Source organism: Gopherus evgoodei, chromosome 23, assembly GCF_007399415.2.
Source record: "Gopherus evgoodei ecotype Sinaloan lineage chromosome 23, rGopEvg1_v1.p, whole genome shotgun sequence".
NCBI lineage: Eukaryota > Metazoa > Chordata > Testudines > Testudinidae > Gopherus > Gopherus evgoodei.
The window spans coordinates 12869444-12891561 of record NC_044344.1 but is presented as its reverse complement, the minus strand read 5'-3'; the positions used below and the strand labels follow the sequence as shown (position 1 = coordinate 12891561).

At 47.2% G+C, this 22118-nt stretch overlaps 1 protein-coding gene across 4 annotated transcripts in view; it reads left to right on the top strand.

Moving 5' to 3' along the window:
- GJC1 (gap junction protein gamma 1) overlaps positions 1 to 21610 on the top strand; it is a 33783-nt gene extending 12173 nt beyond the window's left edge. For 3 of the 4 annotated variants that reach the window (XM_030541282.1, XM_030541280.1, XM_030541281.1), the window contains exons 2-3: positions 19812 to 19887; positions 20019 to 21610. In XM_030541282.1, the coding sequence (XP_030397142.1) occupies positions 20038 to 21219 (1182 nt within the window). In that variant the 5' untranslated portion in view covers positions 19812 to 19887; positions 20019 to 20037 and the 3' untranslated portion in view covers positions 21220 to 21610. Of the gene's footprint in view, positions 1 to 19009; positions 19083 to 19811; positions 19888 to 20018 lie in introns of those variants that run through there. The other variant, XM_030541279.1, reaches the window with a different exon arrangement.
- Positions 21611 to 22118: the final 508 nt, after the last annotated feature.

The window sequence follows — 22118 nt, the reverse complement described above, 5'->3', positions numbered from 1 at the left end:
TGCTTCCTTGTTCCCACGTCCTGCTGGCAGCCATTGTGGATGAAGAGCTTGCATCTGTCTTCCCTTTCAGAGTGAATGAGGCAGAAAATGTGGCCGGGGCTCAGATCGTCTTTGTATTAAGCAGGATTGCTGATGTCTCAATCAGAAAACAGTTACATTAGTTTGGACAGACCAATGCTGTTACTCTTCCAAATTATTGGTAAATACACATGTACTGTATTACAACAAATAGCATGGATGGATGTTGAAGCATTTAGAACAAAAACTAGCTTGTCTAGAATGTTTTAACATTTTTCTCTATCTTTACAATCTCCTCTTAAATTTTTATTTTTGTAAAGCAAGTGGGAGATTATTGGGATCCATATTTCATAGTGTAAACCTGCCCAGTCTTGGAAAGAAGTGTCTTGTCTGACTGAGGACAACCTGGATCTCAAACTTGGTTGTCTGACAAGAGAATGTATGTTTGCCACTATTTTTTTAAATATCTAAATTGAGTTTTTAAAAGATTTCGTTGTGTTCTTGGCTGTGTGTTTGTGAAGTCCCTCTTATAAGGACAAACTGCTAATCTGATCTGGCCAGCACTTAAAATTCTGTGCCCCTGACTCCACAGTGTGTCTGTGCTGAGGCTGAAGTTGAATAATAATCTTACTAAGCAGTAATTCTGTTCCATGTGGCATTCAAGTAAAGTGTGTATACACAAGCAAAAACTTAATTTAGTGAGTGTTAAGCTTGTATCAGGATACACCCTACTCACCCAAAATCTTGAAAGCATGGAAATAAGAAATTAAAGAAGTCTCTTGGCTTCCGTGACATTTTCATATTACCTACAGTGCTGTTGGTAACACACTCCAGCATAAAGCATTCACTTCCCTCTCCTAAAAGCAGTATGTCCCCCAGCTTGCACTCTGCTGCAAAACTTTAGCAGTGACTTCAGATGCTCTTGCATCAGCAGATCGATGCATCTAACTGTCTCACATTCTATGCAGTTGGGAAGTTAATATGCATTAAGGTTTTGGAGGTTGCTGGTAGGTTTCATGGCCTTACTTAATAATAAGTTTGGTGAAATACATGGCAATATAAACAGCAGTTAATAGAGGCAAGGTTTGAACTCACACAATCTAGGCTCCTAGCTTATTGTAGTTTTCTCCAGGCTACAAGGGTATGTCTACATCTACAATTTTGCAGCGCTGGTTGTTACAGCTGTATTAGTACTGCTTTATAGGGCCAGCGCTGCAGAGTGGCCACACTTACAGCAACCAGCGCTGCAAGTGGTGTTAGATGTGGCCATGCTGCAGCGCTGTTGCACACCGCGGGGAAGGAGACCTGCTTGGAGGGGGGGTCGGGGAACGCCAGAGCACACCGCGGGGAAGGAGACCTGCTTGGAGGGGGGGTTGGGGAACGCCAGAGCACACCGCGGGGCTGGATACCTGCTTGGAGGGGGAGTCGGGGAACGCCAGAGCACACCGCGGGGAAGGAGACCTGCTTGGAGGGGGGGTCGGGGAACGCCAGAGCAAACCGCGGGGAAGGAGACCTGCTTGGAGGGAGGGTCGGGGAACGCCAGAGCACACCGCGGGGAAGGAGACCTGCTTGGAGGGGGGGGTCGGGGAACGCCAGAGCAAACCGCGGGGAAGGAGACCTGCTTGGAGGGGGTGTCGGGGAACGCCAGAGCACACCACGGGGCTGGATACCTGCTTGGAGGGGGGGTCGGGGAACGCCAGAGCACACCGCGGGGAAGGAGACCTGCTTGGAGGGCAGTGGAGTTTGCTTAATTACCAGAGAGGCTTCCTCAGGTATGCTGGGATACCTGCTTATTCCATGGAGGTCAACAAAAATGCTGGTGAGTGTCTACACCTGATGACCAGCGCTGGTGATCCAGCGCTGGATCCTCTACACCCGAGGCATGACCGGGTGTACGGCCAGCACTGCAAACAGGGAGTTGCAGCGCTGGTAATGCCCTGCAGATGTGTACACATCCTAAGTTGCAGCGCTGTAACCCCCTCACCAGCGCTGCAACTTTGTAGTGTAGACAAGGCCTAAGCTACAAGATATGGTCCATGAAGGTCTTTTTCCTCCTTCCCGTTCTAACTACAACTGATTACCCTGTGGCACATTTCTTTTTGGCTATTTTAAAAAGTGAAAAATCATTAGACGAACAAATACAGCCAAAGCAAAACCGATAATGTAGTAATTAACACACGAAGAACAATATATGGTGTAAAGCCTAGGATTTCAGATTTGTTGTAAAAGGCGTCCAGAAAAGATCAGATGCTCAATCAAATCTTTAGAAAGTGGTAATTTTGAAATTTTTGTTCTTAGTCTCCACCCGTTTTTCATCAGCCTACCATAACAATTCAAATATTACTCAGTGTTTGCATTCCATATTTCTGGGTTTTTTGAGTATTTTTAGAAAGTGAAGATTTTAAAATTCCTGTTAAATTGAAATGTGTCTCCCAGCATTGACTCTACTCCAGCAACAGCTCCAGCTTACTATATTTGCTTTTCCCAAAACAAAGCAAGTGGAGCTGAAGTGTCAGTTAATTCTAGTATTTAATAGCATTTACAAGGAAACTGAGGCAGCAGGCTAATATTTTTGCAGAAGAATGGATGATTTGCTTGCCCAACCTGCCGTTTTGCTAGTCTCCTCTTGTTCCACTAAATTATTTGCACCCGTACTGAATTTTGGAAAGGGTGCCCATGGCTAAACACACGTTGTCCATATAGTGCTGTATGGCACCCACTCGTTATGTGTGTAGGGTACAGTGTGGTCTAGAAAACTCTGCTGATGGTTTGGTAGGACAGCATAGTCATCTTTTACCCTTGAGCACAGATGACCCCTCCTTTCAAATGCTGCTCAGAAGTCATTTTGGTATACAAACAACCTGCAGGCAATGAAGCAGTTGTGAAGAAGGCCATTCAGCTCATCTCGCTGGTGGCAGCCATCCTGCTCAGAGTTCAGTGCTTGCTGTAGAAGGAGTCTTGCAGTCCAGTGCTGTGCTAGAGGCTTAGAACGTTTTCCTTTCCTGCAAAGCCTAGACGAGCAGGGATTTCAAAGTGCTGGGTAGCCTGTTAAATCCAGGCTGTCTGCTGAGATGCAGTCAAACTTCTCCACTAAAATTTACAGGTAAATTGCACCTTTTTAGCACCCAATTGGCTGTCTTTGTGGGAGCAGGATCTGTTGTAGGAGCACCAGTGATCTGTATGCTATGTATAACCTGTATGCTCAAAAGGTCTGTTACACTCCCCTCCCTCCCGCCCCCCTTGTCTCCTCTCCCTCTCTGAATACCTGTGAAGTGGCTTCCTCCTCCCCCTCCCTCCTGGAATTTTTGTGGGATGAATGGGTTGGTTGAACAGCTGGAAGATCAGAAGAGCTTCCAGGTAGACAAGGTGTCTGGGACTCTAATTAGGCAGCACTCACACACCCAGTGCATGGACACTGGTTGAGGTGGAGTGTAACCAACCAGATGCGGCCAAGTCATCTCTAGTTGCAGGCCATGAGGAGCAGGTCCTTAAAAGGGGAAGGGGCCATGTGCTCAGGAGTGTGCTCACCTCCCGTGGAGGCCCTTCGCCCGGACCTCCTGGCCAGTGGTTCTCTGCGTTGCATTCCGTCGTGCCTTGGGAAGACTGACCTTCATCGCACCGTCCATTGCTGTGCTGTGGGACACTTACCTTAAAGGATCCTGGCATCTCCAGTGCCATACCTGTCCTGGGAGCGTGAGTATGCGAGTGTGTGACCCCCCCCTCCCCCCGCTTCTTTTGAGCTTAGCTATCAGTATAATAAACGTGTTGCTTTCTGCCAAACTCTGGTGGATTATTAGTCCTCCCTAAGTTCACTAGCTGGCCCGATTTTGGGTAACAGGATCAGGCTAAGAAAGCACTTGTATGTCAAAGCAATGAGTGTGGTATAAATGCTGCAACCTGACAGAAGCTTTGTGTGACGAGTTGGATCACAGAAACCCCCTTGGGAACTGCCAACTGATGTGCCAAGACTACTTCCGCCCTTGCTTTCCCTGCCAGCCTGGGACCCCAGCACCCGGTCTTGTTGAGCCGGGGTCTGAACCATGTGCCCCAAAGCTGCAAACTTAACTGAAAGCAACTTACAGAAATGTTCCTGTCTTTAACACTCAGATGCCCAACTCCCAATGGGGTCCATACCCCAAATAAATCTGTTTTGTCCTGTATAAAGTTTATACAGGATAAACTCATAAATTGTTCGCCCTCTATAACACTGATAGATATGCACAGCTGTTTGCTCCCCCCCCCTAGGTATTAATACATACTCTGAGTTAATAAGTAAAAAGTGATTTTATTACATACAGGAAGTAGGATTTAAGTGGTTCCAAGTAGTGACAGACAGAACAAAGTGGATTAGCAAGTAAAATAAAATAAAACACGCCAGTCTGTGTCTAAGAAAACTGAATACAGATAAAATCTCACCAGTTCCAGTGAGCTTCCTTTTACAGATGAGTCTCCTGCTAGTCTGGGTCCAGCAATCACTCACACCCCCTGTAGTTACTGTTCTTTGTTCCAGTTTCTTTCAGGTATCCTTGGGGCTGGAGAGGCTCTCTCGTTAGCCAGCTGAAGACAAAATGGAGGGGTTTCCTACGGGTTTAAATAGACTTTCTCTTGTTGGGGGGGGACCCCCTCCTCTCTCCTATGCAAAGTCCAGCTCCAAGATGGAGTTTTGGAGTCACATGGGCAAGTCACATGTCCATGCATGAATGAGTTTCTTACCAGCCAAGCCACATTCCTGGGAAAGCTCCGATGTGGATTGGTATCTTCGAGTTCATTGTTGGCTTAAGTAGTTCTTGATTGGGCATTTAATTTGCATGTTCCTTTTTCAATTGAAATCAAGCAAGTATACAGCCAATATTCCTAACTTCAAGTGCAAAAATGATACATGAATACAAATAGGAATGTATTGAGTAGATCAAAAGCTTTACAGAGATGTTACATGGCATATGTAGCAGAAAACATTCCAGTTAGATCATATATATAGTCATAAATATATTCCAATGAAGACTTATGGGGTACACCGTCACACCTTGTGCTTCATGGCCAGAGGGATATGGGATCTACAACCCATGGATATTCATAGAGGGGGTATCTGCTTCCTTCACCTGAGCAATCCCCAGGGCTCTGCTCAGGGAATCACTGTTTGAATTTGGCAGTTCTGTCACTTATCTGTCAGGTGTTCCTTTTGTGGGGAAGGTGGTTGAGAACGGTGTGGTGAAGTAGCTCTGGTCTCTTGATTTTTCTCAACACACCATTCTTGCCAGTCAGGCTTCAGGCCTGTGTGTGGTTCATAGACTGATTTATTTGACCATTGTAAACTGGTGAGAGATGGGTCAGGTTTCATGGCAATAGTCTTCTCTACAGTTGGCCATGAGGTGCTGGTGACTTGCCTGCCGATTGGCAAGAATGGACAGGGTTGCTCTTCTGCGGCTTCTTTCCCTCTAGTGAAATATCCCTGGAGTGATATTTGGCTCAGCTGCCTCGTGGGGTGGATTTCTGCAGGCCTGTATCATCACCCGTACTTAACACATAGGAGGATCCCCTTTGGGAGATAATGAGAGGGGTTTGGGGCTGCAGTGCACTCGGTGTGCTGCGGTCATTGGGCTCTGTCTTTCATCACATCCAGTCTCCTTTTCCTGGTGCATGACTGAGACAGGGCATGGATGCAGGTTAGCTGACTCAAGCTTACTCTGGGGAGATGGAGATGAAGCTGCTGGGGAGGAGGAAGCCTTTGGTAGGTTTCTCAGGTGCTCTCAGTTCTCTCTGCTGAGAGCATATGGCCATCAGAGAGATTTACAGTCTAGACATGCTTTTGAACCCTTCTCCCCTCCTCGATTGCCAGGTAGCAGAGCTTAAATGATATCACCATTTGTCCCTGTGTAACTTGCGATGTTTGGGATCTTCTACGGTGCTGACAGCTGTTTTGGAGACTGGAGGCAGGGGGTTGTCCATGTAGGTTCCTTCAGATTGGAACTTGCATGCTTTGTCAGTTAGTGGGAGCTGCTTGCTGACTAGCAGGCATCTTCCTGAGATGGTCTGGATGTGAAGAACTTGTTGCTAAGAACTTGGTTGGGGACATTCATCCGTGTGAGTCCAGAGACTGGGCTGTGAGCTTATGTTGCCACAATCAAAATACGAATGAATGAATAAAGTAAATTACTGTGGGATAGCAATTACAAGGAAAGTGAGGGGAAAGATCAGCTTCTATTTTCTGCCTCAAGTCGGATTTGCCAAACAGACAGTAGATATACCCAGAAGTTTTAGGTGCTGGCAGGCACTTCATCTTTACCATGGGTTTTCTCCCAAGCTGCTGGAGAATTGGATTCTTCCTAGCTTGATAGCTGGATGTGAACAGGTTTCTGTAGAGCTTGTTCCTGTGCTATTGAAATGTGCTTGTTGTGTGGGCCTGTTTTGGGAAACTTGGATTGTGTGTGTGTGTGTGTGTGCGCGCATAGCACTGTGATAGGCACCTTAGAAAGCAGGGGGGGTTCTTCTCATGTGGGGAGCCCACAGCAGTTAGATTGGGTGGAGGAACAAAAAGAACTGATTGATATTCTCTCTCACACACACACACACAAAATCAGAATTAATTGCATCATGATGGACGGGAGTCTTAGATATTCAGTTTCTTTTTGTTACTGGGAGTTGTTATTCTTCCTCGCATGTTGCATTGGAAACCACCTTTTTGGACATAATGAAGTAGGTATAGGGCCGGTGCAACCATTTAGGCAGACTAGGCAGTTGCCTAGGGCGCCGAGATTTGAGAGCGCCAAAAAGTGCCCCCCAATTTTTTTTTAAATGGTTGAGCAGCCGCTGCTGCTGGGACAGAGAGGGAGTCTGAGCTGCTGGCGGTAGCCGGCAGTCCAGGGTGTCCCCTGGGTCAGGGCGCCGCCGGAGGGGATGGCAGGCAGCTCCCGTGGAGCTGCCGCAGTGGTGCCTGCAGGCAGTCCAGTGGTCCGCGGCTCGGATGGCGCTGCCGCAGTTGTGCCGTGGACAGTCGGCTGCTTGCGCGGCTCCGGTGGACCTCCCGCAGACACCACTGCGGCAGCTCCTCTGGAGCCGCGGGACCAGTGCGCAGGGCGGCGAAATTGCCGTCCGCCTAGGGTGCTCAAAACCCTAGTGCCGGTCCTGAGTAGGTACTGCTTTCATGTGAACTATAGGGGAGCATTCCTAAACTGAAGACCATTTTTGCATCCATATTAGTTCACTTATAGGGCACAGCAGGCTACTTGGAGGTTCATTCCATAGCTGTAAATGTAGGTTTGTGTTCTGATCTGATTTATATAATGTGGATTGTTCAAAAAGGAAAGACGTGTTCTCGACCTTTATTTTTTTGACATTACAAGTATTTCATGGTTCTATCTAGGCTTGGTAGAATTCAATATTTACTTATTTTTTTAAAAGTTCTGACAGATAATATTGTTTATTGTAAAGCATTTTTCCCTATTTTTTGTCAATTTACATTGTCACAGTTGCAGCAAATTATGGAGAGTCAGACACTGTGAGAGTCAGACAATTATTGAATGACAGGAGAGAGTAGCCTAGTGAAAAACTTTAGAAAAGTTAAAGCACAAATTGTCAGCATCACATGTCAAAATATACAAAGTAAATATGCTTAAATCAAACTCTGATAAGTTCTCAATCAACATTTTTCTGTCTGTCTTTAAATTTCCATTATCATTCTTGGAAATATTTTTTTATCTCTTGGTGCACGTACAGTGAAATTGATGTTTACAAACATTCATAAAAATCTATTCCTTGCAAAACCCATTTATATCTCATTTTAAAGTCTTATGGGATGGGATCTTAGGTCTCATAATTTCACATACAACTTAAAACTGTGGGGAAATGATGTAGGGAATCAACAGAACCTTGTTCAAATGCCCAAAATATGAGGGCAGAATAAGACTAGTCATCAAATGTCTGTTCAGGAATCTTCTCCAAATAGACATTGACAGTGTGGCTTTTTCTGAACCCTTTTCTGTTTTTAACATGTCACGAGACTTGCAAGATAGACCGAATAGCCCAGCTATTTGAAAAACAGGGTTTTTAAAAAAAAAAGTAGCCGAATCCTCTGTCAGACATGTTATATAAGCACACAGAAACAAAGAATTTTTATCCACTGGTTTAGCAGCTGGTTTTACATGAATCTATTTCAGCTGTGTAAAATCATAAACTTTAATTAACAATTCTGGGATAGATGGCACCAGAGATTAGTGGAGAGTTGGGATCAAATCCCATTTCATGTCACAAGTTTCACTAAGGGTGATGACACACTGAAATGGTTTACCTAGGGAGGTAGTGGAACCTCCATCCTTAGAGGTTTTTAAGGCCCGGCTTGACAAAGCCTTGGCTGGGATGATTTAGTTAGTGTCGGTCCTGCTTTGAGCAGGGGATTGGACTAGATGACTTCCTGAGGTCTCTTCCAACCCTGATATTCTATGATTTTAAGTGAAGGAAGCTTAATAATATTACATCGTCTCATCCCTGTCTCCGTTTGTCAGCATTGCAAAACTCCTACACAGTTCCGCTTGTCTAATTCAGGAGGGACTCAGCACTGAATTGCAGGTCAAGATAGATGCCTGCTGGCCGCGCTGTTTTGGGGAAGCTTGCACAGGGCCTGGATTGGGTTCAGCACAAGCTAATGACTTTTATTCCCTCTCTTCATGAGCATTAAGATCTTGCTAATTTTTAAATGAAAGAAAAGGAAGCTACTTCCCTTCTTCTCAAGCACTTGTACATCTTGTGATCTCTGATGTTTGAATAGAAATGAGATTTGAATGAATAGTCATGATTAGTCATTTTAATTGGCCTTTGGGAGCAATTACATTTCATTCTGCATTTCTTGGAAGCACAATTGGTTACCAGTGAACTTACCAAATGTTAACTCCCACGTTCTTCTCAACACACAGCTGCTAAAGTGTTTGAAAGCAAAATGAAATGAATATGATTTGAAGAACATGAATGGACCTAATTTAATTGGAGAAGATGTGATAAGATGTGGGTGGTGAAGGAAACCCGTTAGTTTGAGTGCCTTCCTCCTAAATGATTGCTTGTTCACGATGCAAGTGAACACACACCCATACTTACTATTTAAGGCTGAACTTTTCAAAATAGTACAGAAGAGTTAGGTGCTCATATCCTATTAAAATTCAGTGGGAGTTGGCAGCCTAACTCCCTTAGGCCCCTCTGGAAAGTCCAGCCATAATACACAGGAAGATCCACCAACCCTTCTGGTCAGGTAGGCCTCTTGGTCACATATGGCTTAGAAATCACGGGACAGGAGGCTGGATCTGGTGAGGCCCACACAAGGATAGTACCTATACAGGGCAGGGTAGGACTCTGTAGATCTGTTGGCTGGACTCCATACATAGGAGCATGTGTGGAGCAGCTCTACTTCTGCTCCATAGCCTGGGAACTGGGTAGATTCCATTCCCTGCCCAGTTGCTGCAGGACCCCTTTGTTCCAAGCCTATTTAGTCAGGCTTCGGCAGGGCAGTGGATTTGACCCAGAGTGTTGACTCCTGACCAATTTCTCCAAGATCCTACTTCTTCAGCAAACTCTGTGGATAATGGAACCAATGGTATACATCACTGCAAACAGCCAATGAGTGTTACAATAATTCATCCCATCACCTGAGTCAGTGTTTATGCCAAGTCCATTTTTCAGTTCCTCTTTAGAGTGCCATCTGAAAGCAGGTAGGCAAAATTTGATTAAAAAAGATGTGATCTGGACCAACTTGCAGCCAGAGAAAAAGATCGTGCTGTTTGTATTGTCTACTCTGCCTGCTCTGAGCAGCTCTAAGTGGTGTTATGAACTTATGACAAATATAAGGAATGAAGGTTTCTCTCAAATGATGTAAATTAGTGGAAATGGCTGACAATTTGCCTTTTTCAGATGGGTGTCACTGTCCATAAGCCTTTGTTTCAAATAATAGAGAGTTAAGTTAAATGTTCCCAGAACAGCAAATCTGGGAAGTATGAAGTGTACAGTGTGTATGTGAAGGTTACTGTTATAGCTGAGTCCTGCAGTATACATGTTGTAAAGGCAGAGACATGTATTCTGTAGCTGCAGCCAATTTCATAAGGCTATTAAAGGATACCGTCAACTTAAAAAAATCACATTTCTGTTTGTAATTGTTTTTTGTCTCCTGTTGTTTGTCACATTTATGATCACTGTATCTGACAGATCATAGAGAAATTTTCATTGTGCTTACATTTAAAAGCACTGTGTGCAGTTAGTCTGTTTCCCATGTTTATGTTTTGGCACACAGCAAGATGAGAATTTTTTTTTTAAAATGTGTTGTAAAATCACAAAAAAATTGGCAGTGGGGTAGGAAAAGCAACTGAAGGGACTTTTAACTAACATAAACTTGCTAGATTTCACGACAAATGTCTTGTAAAACTAATGATCCAATTTCCTCTGTTATACTGTTAGCTGGTCTGTTTTAAAAGTTGGCGTCTCTGTTTTTAGCTCTTGGGAACTTGGAATGAACATTGATTCAGTCTGGAAATTAAAGGCCAAATTCTGCTTGTACTCCACATTTACACTGATGTAGCTTCACTGAATTCATTTCAGATGTATATTGTGGCTACTTAAGGTAAATTTAGGGCCAAATTTTGCTCTGAGTTGAGATGTCATCGGTTAAAAAAAAAAAGCAAGTACATTTTGTGGCTCACTGGCCAACTACCAAGATATTAACTAGCATCATACATGGTCCATCTACACAGTCAGAATTCTCAGGTAACTAGATTTGTATGGTTTAAAGCCAGAAAGGACAATTAGATCATCTTCTCTGGCCTTCTGTATGTCCCAAACCATTACATTTCAGTGTTACCCTGTGTTGAGCCCAATAACTTGTTTTTGACTAAAGCATATCTTCCAGATAGGCCTCTAGTCTTGATTTGAAGACATTAAGAGATGGATAATTCAGCACTTACCTTGGTAATTTGTTCCAGTGGTTAATCACCCTCACTGTTATAAAATTGTGCCTTATTTCTGATTTGAATTTGTGTGGCTTCAGCTTTCAGCCACTGGTTCTTGTTATGCTCTTCTCTGCTAGATTAAAGAGCCCTTTGGTACCCTGTATTTTCTCCCGATTTTCTGCATATTCATTGTAATTAAGTCACCTCTCAGTCTTCTTTTTGAGAGTCTGAATAGATTGAGCTCTTGAAGTTTCTCGGTTGTAAGACATTTTCTCCAATCCTTAAACCATTTGATCGGCTTTTTTTTCTGCGCTCTCTCCAACTTTTCACCAGTGTCATATGCAGAGGTTCTTCTTCGAGTGATTGCTCACATCCATTCCAGGTAGGTGTGCGCGCCGCGCGTGCACGTTCGTCGGAAACTTTTTTACCCTAGCAACTCCAGTGGGCCGGCAGGTCGCCCCCTAGAGTGGCGCCGCCATGGCGCTCTATATATACCCCTGCCGGCCCGCCCGCTCCTCAGTTCCTTCTTACCGCCGTGTCGGTCGTTGGAACTGTGGAGTGCGGCTTAGCTGTCCTCCACGTCCCTAGCTCTCCTAGTTCTCTATCGCTTGTCTATCGTTTATCTCTAGTTCCATATAGTTGTTAATTAGTTTGTTAAGTAGATAGTTTAGTTAAATAGTTGTTAAGTAGTTCTTTGCCGGGGGCTTAGCCCTTCCCGGCACCCGGCGCCAGGCTCATGCCTGTTTCGCCGGGCTTCAAGCAGTGTGCGGCCTGCAAGAAGCCCATGCCTACCAGCGATCCCCACGAAGCGTGCCTGAAGTGCCTCGGGGAATCGCACAGATCTGACAAGTGCCGCATCTGTAAGGCTTTTAAGCCGAGGACAAAAAAGGAGAGGGATCAGAGGCTCCGAACTCTCCTAATGGAGGCGGCACTTGACCCGTCGGCTTCGCAGGCCGTGGTATCGGCACCGGCACCGGATCGCTCCGGCACCGAGAAGACTCCCCGGCACCGACCTTCTCCGGCACCGGAATCAGAGCCAAGGCCGTCGAAGTCTGATACTCCGGCCAGGCAGACCCGGCTTGAGCGCCCGGCCTCGACATCGGCCGCGGCGCCGCCGACACCGTCAGCACCGTTGACTCCGGGCCCGGCGGGTCCGTTGAGTCCGGTACCGCCGAGCTCCCCCATGAGATCTGGGGTTGAGATAGTGGTCCCATCCACACCGGAGACCTTCGCCTCGGCTCGGGACCTTATTGCCCTGACTGAGCCCACTCGGCTGCCACCCCCGGTACCTCCGCTGCGGGTTGTGTCCAGAGGCAAGCCCATGATGTCGGCACCGCCCAGAGACAGTCGTTCGCCATCCAGGTCCCGACGTCTTGGGCGCTCCAGATCCCGACGCCGCTCGCAGTCCCGGCATCGCTCCCCTCAGCGGTACCGGTCGCACTCGCGGCAACGGTCGGCATCGAGACGGTCGCGGTCAGGCTCCAGTCGGCGACACCGGCACCGCGACTCCAGGAGCAGGTCCCGACGCTACTCGCCGCACCGGTCGACCTCCCGGCACCGAGCTGGTGGCAGGTCCCGGTCTCGGTCGACCTCCCGGCACCGAGCTGGTGGTAGGTCCCGGTCGACCTCCCGGCACCAAGCTGGTGGCAGGTCCCGGTACCGATCAGGATCCCGGCACCGTGATAGATCCCGGTCCCGATCCCGGTCCCGGCACCGATATGACTCCCGGCACCGGTCCCCGGCACCGAGACAATCCTCCGTGCCGGCCCGCGCAGACCCTTACCATCCGGGGTCGGCCCCGCCGTGGCCCTCGAGACAGCCGTCCGTATCTTCCCAGACGGACAGTGGGTATGCGCTGGGCACCGACCGGCAGGCGGCGCTGTTCGGGGATCCGCCGCTGCAAGACCAAGGCCCACAACAGTGGGGATTCTGGACACCCTGGGCATACCATCAGGCCCAGGGCCCCCAGCAGCTCCCTGCTAGACCGGCGACTGCGGAGCGTAGGGCCCCTGAAGCCTCCTTGTCTCGCCCCCCTCCCTCCCCGGAAGGGGAGGAAGGGTCCAAACAGCAGGACTCCGCTGTGGCTCCGGAGGCAGAGGCGAGGGCTGAGGAAGACCCTCAGTTGGACACTATCGTGCCTGGGGTCTCATCATCCTCCTCCCCGGATGAGGCGGTGGCGGGTACCTCCTCCAACAGTCCCCCCCCGCTGGATCTCAGGGCGCACCAGGACCTCCTCAGGCGATTGGCTCAAAACCTGAGTCTGCAGGCAGAGGAGGTCTCGGAGATAAAGGACCCAATTGTCACCATCCTCTCTTCTGATGCTCCCACCAGGGTCGCCCTGCCCTTCATACGGACCATCCAGGCCAACGCCAATACTATCTGGCAGTCCCCGGCCTCCATCCCTCCGACAGCGAAAGGAGTCGAGAGAAAGTACATGGCCCCTTCTAGGGGCTATGAATATCTACATGTTCACCCGACTCCCAGTTCACTGGTAGTGCAATCGGTGAACGATAGGGAGCGTCACGGCCAGGAGGCTCCGGCCCCCAAGTCCAGAGAGGCCAGGCGGATGGACCTCCTTGGCCGTAAGGTGTATTCAGCTGGGGCGCTGCAGCTCAGGGTCTCTAACCAGCAGGCCCTGCTGAGCAGATACACCTTTAACTCCTGGGTGGCAGTGGACAAATTTAAGGAGCTGCTGCCACAGGATGCTCGCCAAGAGTTTACGGCCATCTTGGACGAAGGCAAGAAGGTCGCACGCACAGCCTTACAAGCCTCCTTGGACGCTGCGGACTCGGCTGCCCGCACCCTCGCGTCAGGAGTTACGATGCGTCGCATCTCCTGGCTGCAGGTTTCCGGCCTTCCGCCGGAGCTCCAGCACACTATACAGGACCTTCCTTTCGAAGGCCAGGGCCTGTTTTCCGATAAGACAGACCCCAGACTCAAGAGTCTAAAAGACAACAGGGTCATCATGCGGTCCCTCGGGATGCACACCCCCGTGACGCAGCGTAGACCCTTTAGGTCGCAACAACAGCCTTCATTTTGAAGGTGCGCCCGAGGGCGCGGTAACAGTTTCCCCTATGGATCCTTTCCCCCCGTTTTCAAACCGCCTTTCGTTTTTCCTCCCGGCGTGGTCCCAAATAACATCGGACCGCTGGGTCTTAAGCATGGTGCAGACGGGATACCGCCTGCAGTTTGTTTCGTTTCCTCCTTCCCGCCCTCCTTCCTCGTCCCTCTTCAGGGACCCCTCTCACGAGCAATTCCTTCGGCAGGAGGTGCAGACGCTCCTCAGCAAAGGAGCTATAGAGGCGGTTCCGGAAAACGAGAAAGGCAAAGGGTTTTATTCCCGCTACTTTCTGATCCCCAAGGCCAAGGGGGGCCTCAGGCCTATCCTCGACCTGCGAGAACTCAACAAATACCTCGTGAAGTTGAAGTTCCGCATGGTATCCCTGGGGACCATTATTCCATCCCTGGATCCAGGAGACTGGTACGCCGCCCTCGACATGCAGGACGCGTATTTCCACATTGCCATTTGGCCGCGCCACAGACGCTTTCTCCGCTTCGTTGTGGGGTCTCTTCATTATCAGTTTGCAGTCCTCCCATTCGGCCTGTCCACGGCCCCGAGGGTGTTTACAAAATGCATGGCAGTTGTCGTGGCGCATCTTCGGCGCAACCGTGTCCACGTGTTCCCTTATCTGGACGACTGGTTGATTCGGGGCACGTCGGAACAGCAGGTCAACAGCCATGTCCGCATGATCACCGCCATATTTGCAAGTCTGGGCCTCTTGATAAACACAGACAAGTCCACTCTGAGGCCCACGCAGAAGGTGGAATTTATCGGGGCCGTCTTGGATGCCACTGTGGGCAGGGCCTCGCTGCCTCTGCAACGGTTCCAGACCATGGCGGCGATCGTTCAACGTTTGCGGTCAGCCCCATTGACGTCAGTGAGGACATGTCTAACCCTGTTAGGCCACATGGCGGCGTGCACTTTTGTGACCGGCTACGCTCGGCTCCACATGAGGCCTCTCCAGCTGTGGCTTATCAGTCATTACAGGCCGGCAAGGCAACCTTTAGACATGTTAGTCACAATCCCCCAGAAGGTCTTGGATTCTCTCGGCTGGTGGTTAGACCAGTCCGTATTATGTGCGGGTCTTCCCTTTCACCCCTCTCAGCCATCGGTATCCCTGACAACGGATGCCTCAGATCTAGGCTGGGGGGCCCACCTAGGGACCCTGCGGACACAGGGCCTGTGGTCCCAGGAGGAGGTGGGGCTCCACATCAACATACGGGAGTTGAGAGCGGTCCGCCTTGCTTGTCAAGCGTTTTGTCATCGGCTTCAGGGTCGTTGTGTCGCCGTGTTCACGGACAACACGACGACCATGTACTATATCAACAAGCAGGGCGGCACCAGGTCCTCCTCCCTGTGCCACGAGGCGATACGTCTCTGGGACTTTTGCGTAGCCCACTCCATTCACCTCAGGGCTTCCTTCCTCCCTGGAGTACGGAACACTCTGGCAGATCGATTGAGCAGATCCTTCCTGTCACACGAGTGGTCCCTTCGCCCGGACGTCGCTCTCTCCATTTTCCGGAGGTGGGGTTATCCCCGGGTGGACCTCTTCGCGTCCAAGGGGAACAGGAAGTGCCAAGCGTTCTGCTCCTTTCAGGGCAGGGAGCCGGGGTCGATAGCGGATGCCTTCCTCATCCAGTGGTCGACCCACCTGTACTATGCATTTCCCCCGTTCCCTCTGGTCCACAAGGTCCTCCTGAAGGTGCGCAGGGACAGGGCTCTCGTGATCATGGTGGCCCCGGCGTGGCCCAGGCAGCACTGGTACACCATGCTGCTGGACTTGGCCATAGCCGACCCAGTTCCCCTGCCCCTTCATCCGGACCTGATTACCCAGGACCACGGGACCCTCTGTCACCCAGACCTGCAGTCGCTGCACCTAGCGGCGTGGCTCCTGCGTGGCTGACTGGTTCAGAGCTGCGCTGCTCTACGCCTGTGAGAGAGGTGCTCTTGAGCAGCAGGAAACCGTCCACAAGAGCCACATATTCAGCGAAATGGAAGCGCTTCTCCTGTTGGTGCGTAGAGAGAAATCTCCGCCCTATGGAAGTTTCGGTTTCCGAAATCTTAGACTACGTTTTGTCCCTCAAAGGGCAAGGTCTGGCCTTATCGTCGTTGCGAGTCCACCTAGCAGCTATCTCCACCTTTCACCCGGGTGCGGACGGTCGCTCCGTTTTTTCTCACCCGACGGTGTCGAGATTCCTTAAAGGGCTGGAACGTTTATTCCCTAACGTCCGTCCCCCTGCTCCAACCTGGGATCTTAACCTGGTGTTGTCCCGGCTCATGGGACCCCCCTTTGAGCCGTTAGCTACTTGCTCCCTGCTCTACCTCTCTTGGAAAACGGCCTTTCTAGTGGCTATCACCTCAGCTCGACGGGTGTCGGAGCTCCGAGCTCTTGTGGTTGACCCCCCATATACGGTCTTCCACAAGGACAAGGTGCAGCTGAGGCCACACCCTGCTTTTCTGCCCAAGGTGGTCTCAGCCTTTCATGTCAACCAAGAGATTTTCCTTCCGGTTTTTTCCCCAAAACCTCACTCCTCAGGCAGGGAGCAGCAGCTCCACTCGCTGGATGTCCGTAGGGCTCTCGCGTTCTACATAGAGAGGACTAAGCCCTTCCGGAAATCCCCCCAACTTTTCGTGGCGGTAGCAGATCGTATGAAAGGTCTTCCTATCTCCTCCCAGAGGGTATCCTCTTGGGTTACGTCCTGTATCAGGACTTGTTATGACTTGGCCCATGTCCCTACGGGCCGTGTGACTGCGCATTCTACCAGGGCGCAGGCGTCGTCGCTGGCTTTCCTCGCCCGTGTGCCCATCCAGGAAATCTGTCGGGCAGCGACCTGGTCATCGGTCCACACCTTTGCTTCCCACTACGCCCTGGTCCAGCAGTCGAGGGAGGATGCGGCCTTCGGAACTGCAGTGCTCCGTGCCGCGACTTCTCACTCCGACCCCACCGCCTAGGTATGGCTTGGGAGTCACCTACCTGGAATGGATGTGAGCAATCACTCGAAGAAGAAAAGACGGTTACTCACCTTTGTAACTGTTGTTCTTCGAGATGAGTTGCTCACATCCATTCCACACCCGCCCTCCTTCCCCACTGTCGGAGTAGCCGGCAAGAAGGAACTGAGGAGTGGGCGGGCCGGCAGGGGTATATATAGAGCGCCATGGCGGCGCCACTCTAGGGGGCGACCTGCCGGCCCACTGGAGTTGCTAGGGTAAAAAAGTTTCCGACGAACGTGCACGCGCGGCGCGCACACCTACCTTTAAAATCTCCTCTGTAATCCTCCTCATTGATCCTCTGTATATACATCCCAGGATTGCTTTAGCCCTGTTTGCCACAGCATTGCACTGCGACCTGATGTTGAGTTGCTTGCCCACTATAACCTCTAAATCCTTTACAGAGTTCCTGCTTTCCAGGATACAGTCCCCCATTCTGTAGGTGTAGCCTGCATTTCTTGCTTCTACATGTAGAGCTTTGCATTTGGCTGTATTAAAGCTAGAACTGGGTGAACATATTTTGAGAAACAGTAAATTTGCCCCCAAAATGCATTTTTCAGGTCATCAAAACTATTCGCAGATTCAGATCAGATTTGGAAATATAAAAAGGAAAAAACATTTTGAAAAAGTTGAAATGGTTCGTTTTGACCATTTCAAAACTAAATGTTTTGACTTTTTTCATTTTGAAGTGTTTGTGTTTGACTATTGTGAAATGAAATGGGGTTTCATTTTGAAATATAGCTGATTAAACAAGGGTAAAAAAACACCTGAAAACTACCTGAAACAAAAAAAATATATACTTTTGGGTCAAATGAAGCATTCTGTTTGACCCGAAACAGAATTTTTCCATTTTTTGTTTGTCTGTTTCAGAAAAGGGGGGAGGGGGCAGGGAATCCATTTTGGTCAAAGTCGATTTGAGAGGTTGAAGGAAAAGTTAGGCTTGGCCCCTGAACCAAAAAATCAGTTATTCACTCTAATTAAAATGTATTTTGTTTGAATGGACCCACTGACCATGCGATCCATGCCCTGTCCTCGTCATTATTTACTCTTCTGCGAATCTTTGTGTCATCTGCAAATTTTAATTTGATGAAAATGTTGAAAAGCATAGTACTGATTCCAGTGGAACCCAGTTAATGAAGATTCCCCATTGGTGACTGCGTTTTGAGATCTGTTACTTAGCCAGTTCTTAATCCATCTAACATGCACTCTCTTGGTATTGTATAGTGCTAATATTTTAACCATAATTCCATGCAGTATAAAGTCAAATGCCTTACAGATGTCTTAAGTATTTTCCATCTGCGCAGTTACCTTTATCAACCAAACTTGAAATCTCAACAAGGAATTAAATTAGGTTTGTCTGACCTGATCTTTTTCCATAATACCATATTGACTAGCATTAATTATATTCATATCCTTTAATTATTTATGAATTGCGTCCTGTATCAATTTTTTTCCATTATTTTGCCCAGGATTTATGTCAGACTAGCTGGTCTGCAGTTACCTGGGTCATCAGCTTGTCCTATTTGAATATTGGCAGAACATTATCATTCTTTCAGTCTCCTGGAATTTCCCCTGTATTTCAAGATTTATTAAAAATTAACATCAGCAGGGCAGAGATCTCCTCAGCCAACACTTGTAGGACTTTTGGGTGCAGATTATGTGGGTCTGCTAATTTAAATGTGTTTATCCTCAATATATATAGTTTAACATCCTTGGTTATCTAAAGAAGAGTTCTGTATAGCTTGATGAAAGCTTGTCTCTTTCACCAACAGAAGTTGGTCCAGTAAAAGATATTACCTCACCCTGTTTATCTCTGGAAATACTTTGTCATCCTTGTGATGTGCGTCTTTTATCCTGCTGCTTTCCAAATGAAGAACAGAAATATTTATTGAACACTTTGGCCTTTTCAGCATCATTTCTCCATGGATCTGAAGAAGTGGGGTTTTTGGGCATGAAAGCTTATGCCCAAATACATCTCTTAGTCTTTAAGGTGACACCGGACTCCTCGTTGTTTTTGTGGATACAGACTAACACCACTACCCCTCTGATGCTACTTCATCATCATTAACGGTTTTATCATCTCTATCTAATAATGGGTCTGTATCATTATTAGGATTTCTTTTGTTCCTAAAACACTTTACAAATTTAGTGATTTCTACTGACTGCTATTGATTTCCCTTTTCCCTGTTTGTTACATTTTCCTTTTTCCCCCCAGCTAGCACTGCCTATTAATCTCATGGTGACTCCTGTCAGAGTAGGCACTTCTTAGGTATCTTTTGTGCAATGAATGGAAAATGTTACACTTACGTTAGCCTCACTAGGATCCTAATTCAAAATCCACTGAAGTCAATAGAAAGACTCCCATTGACTTTATTAGGCTTGGGAATAAGGCCTTGGAATAAAATCCTCCTTGAGGAAAAGGTGCAGTTGTGTTTCTGCTACAATTTCTTGTCTGTAAGGATGTTGTTACTAGCGTTATTCGGCTTTCTGTGTACTGTATTTTTCACAATTCAAGGGCAGAATGGGTGGATTTTGTTAAATCTTTTTTTTAATATGCAAGTGTACAGGAGAGTCGATGAAATGTTTTAGTGAGAGTACACGTTGAGTTCTGGATACTCAATGCCCATTACATTTCATCGTAATTGGGCTTTCATATCCCATAGGTTGCTATGAGAATCTCAGCCTAAATGTGTAAACAGTCATTTTTATTCAAATTTGAGGTACAGAAGCATCACCATGTTTATCCCACCTTTTTGTAATAACCTGGGAAACATTTGTTTGTGGATTGGGACTTAAGAACTTTTTTTCTTCTTCTCTATTTTTAGTGGCATTCTTGAAAACCTAAAAAGGAAACTTAGATTCTTCAGGCAAATTTTGGCTGGTAGAGATTCTGGATAACAGGTGAGACAGCAAAAGAGTTTAGATGTAGAATTTTTGTATGGATGATTACATTTCCTTGCTCTCTTGATTAAATGTTGGCAGTATTGGGGCTGAGTGTTTTAAACTCTTAACATGTGTCTCTCTTTTTTAAGTTAAAACGATTTGACCACCATGAGTTGGAGTTTCTTGACCCGTCTGTTAGAGGAAATCCACAATCATTCAACATTTGTTGGCAAAATCTGGCTGACGGTTTTGATTGTCTTTCGGATTGTCCTTACGGCTGTGGGAGGGGAATCCATCTATTATGATGAACAAAGCAAGTTTGTGTGCAACACGGAACAACCGGGATGTGAGAATGTTTGCTATGATGCTTTTGCTCCTCTTTCGCATGTGAGATTTTGGGTGTTTCAGATCATTCTTGTAGCCACTCCATCGGTGATGTATTTAGGCTATGCCATTCATAAAATTGCCAGAATGGTGGAACATAACGAACCTGATAAAAGAACCAGGAGCAAAACCTTTTCAATGCGCTGGAAACAACATCGTGGCTTGGAGGAGACAGAGGATGACCACGAAGAAGATCCAATGATGTACCCAGAGATAGAGATAGAAAGTGAGCGGGAGAACAAGGAGCAGCCAGCCCTCACTAAAGCTAAACACGATGGCAGGCGGCGAATTCGAGAGGATGGGCTCATGAAAATCTATGTGCTGCAGCTGCTATCTAGGACTATGTTCGAAGTTGGCTTTCTTGTTGGTCAATATTTTTTGTATGGGTTTGAAGTCAGCCCCACGTTTGTATGTAGCAGAAAACCATGCCCACACAAGATAGATTGTTTCATTTCAAGGCCTACCGAAAAGACCATTTTCCTTTTAATAATGTATGGCGTAAGCTGCCTGTGTTTACTTTTGAATGTCTGGGAGATGCTCCATTTGGGATTTGGTACAATCCGAGACACATTAAACAGTAAAAGAAAAGAGCTGGAAGATTCTGCTACCTATAACTACCCTTTTACTTGGAATACTCCATCTGCTCCTCCTGGCTATAACATTGCAGTCAAGCCAGATCAGATCCAATATACTGAATTGTCCAATGCCAAAATGGCCTACAAGCAAAACAAAGCGAATATAGCTCAGGAGCAGCAGTATGGGAGCAATGAAGAAAACATTCCAGCCGACCTAGAAAATCTGCAGAGGGAGATTAAAGTGGCTCAGGAACGTCTGGACCTTGCAATCCAGGCATATAATAACCAAAACTATCCCACCAGTTCCAGAGAGAAGAAATCCAAAGCAGGCTCAAACAAAAGTAGTGCCAGTAGCAAATCGGGGGATGGAAAGACCTCTGTGTGGATTTAACGTTCGCTGAACTTGTACTTTTTTTTCTTAGTTAATGATAACCAGCAATTCACTGAATAATTACTTTCATTAAGTAAACATTTGATTCTGTTTATCTTCAGGGATTCTGTTGGCTAGTGATCCAAGCTCTCAGAAAGTTTATGCACATGCCCTAGAGTTACAGAATTTTATTCTTGTGTCTTCCAGGTCAGGAGACGAACAGGTATATTTAAATCATTCTTGTTGAACGGTTTACACTGTATGTACAGAATTATGGTGCATTTATTCTGCACAATTTTTTGTATTTGTACGTTGGACCTCTGCAGTTATACTTTTTATATTAAAGAAAAGAAAATAATACAGGTAATGCTTAGCATTTTGCTAGTTCTGTTACTGTGGTCAGCAGACTTATTTTTCTCTTGTTTTTTGCTTTTGTTTGTCTGTGCTGCATTTCAGAAGTGCCTTGTACATGCACACAAGACAAGAGGATTCTTCAGTTACCTAGGGAGCCTATATAGTGTTGACTGCTTATCAGCAGAGCAGTCAAGGGTTTGGAGAATATTTAATGGTGCCACTGGTTGCGTCTTTATACAGTTATGTGCAGCTCACAGGATGAAAGTGTCATATACTAACCAGAACGTGCCGGAATGTTGCACCTTGTGGTTTAAATTATTTAGACAAACATACGCGGGTTGTAAGTCATCAGTTCAGAGTAAGAATGCCATAGACAATTGGGGAGGGCAGGGTTTTGTAAGCTTTATCCAACAGGAGAAAGAGAAACTTAGAACTACTATAAAATGTTCTAAAAAAAAAATGGGTAGAAATTACTGTGTATTCAATAATTCCATGGCATTTATGTGAAATGCACAATAAGGTATTTGTTTCGTTAAGGTCTTACTATAATGCAAAACCCTGTGAGG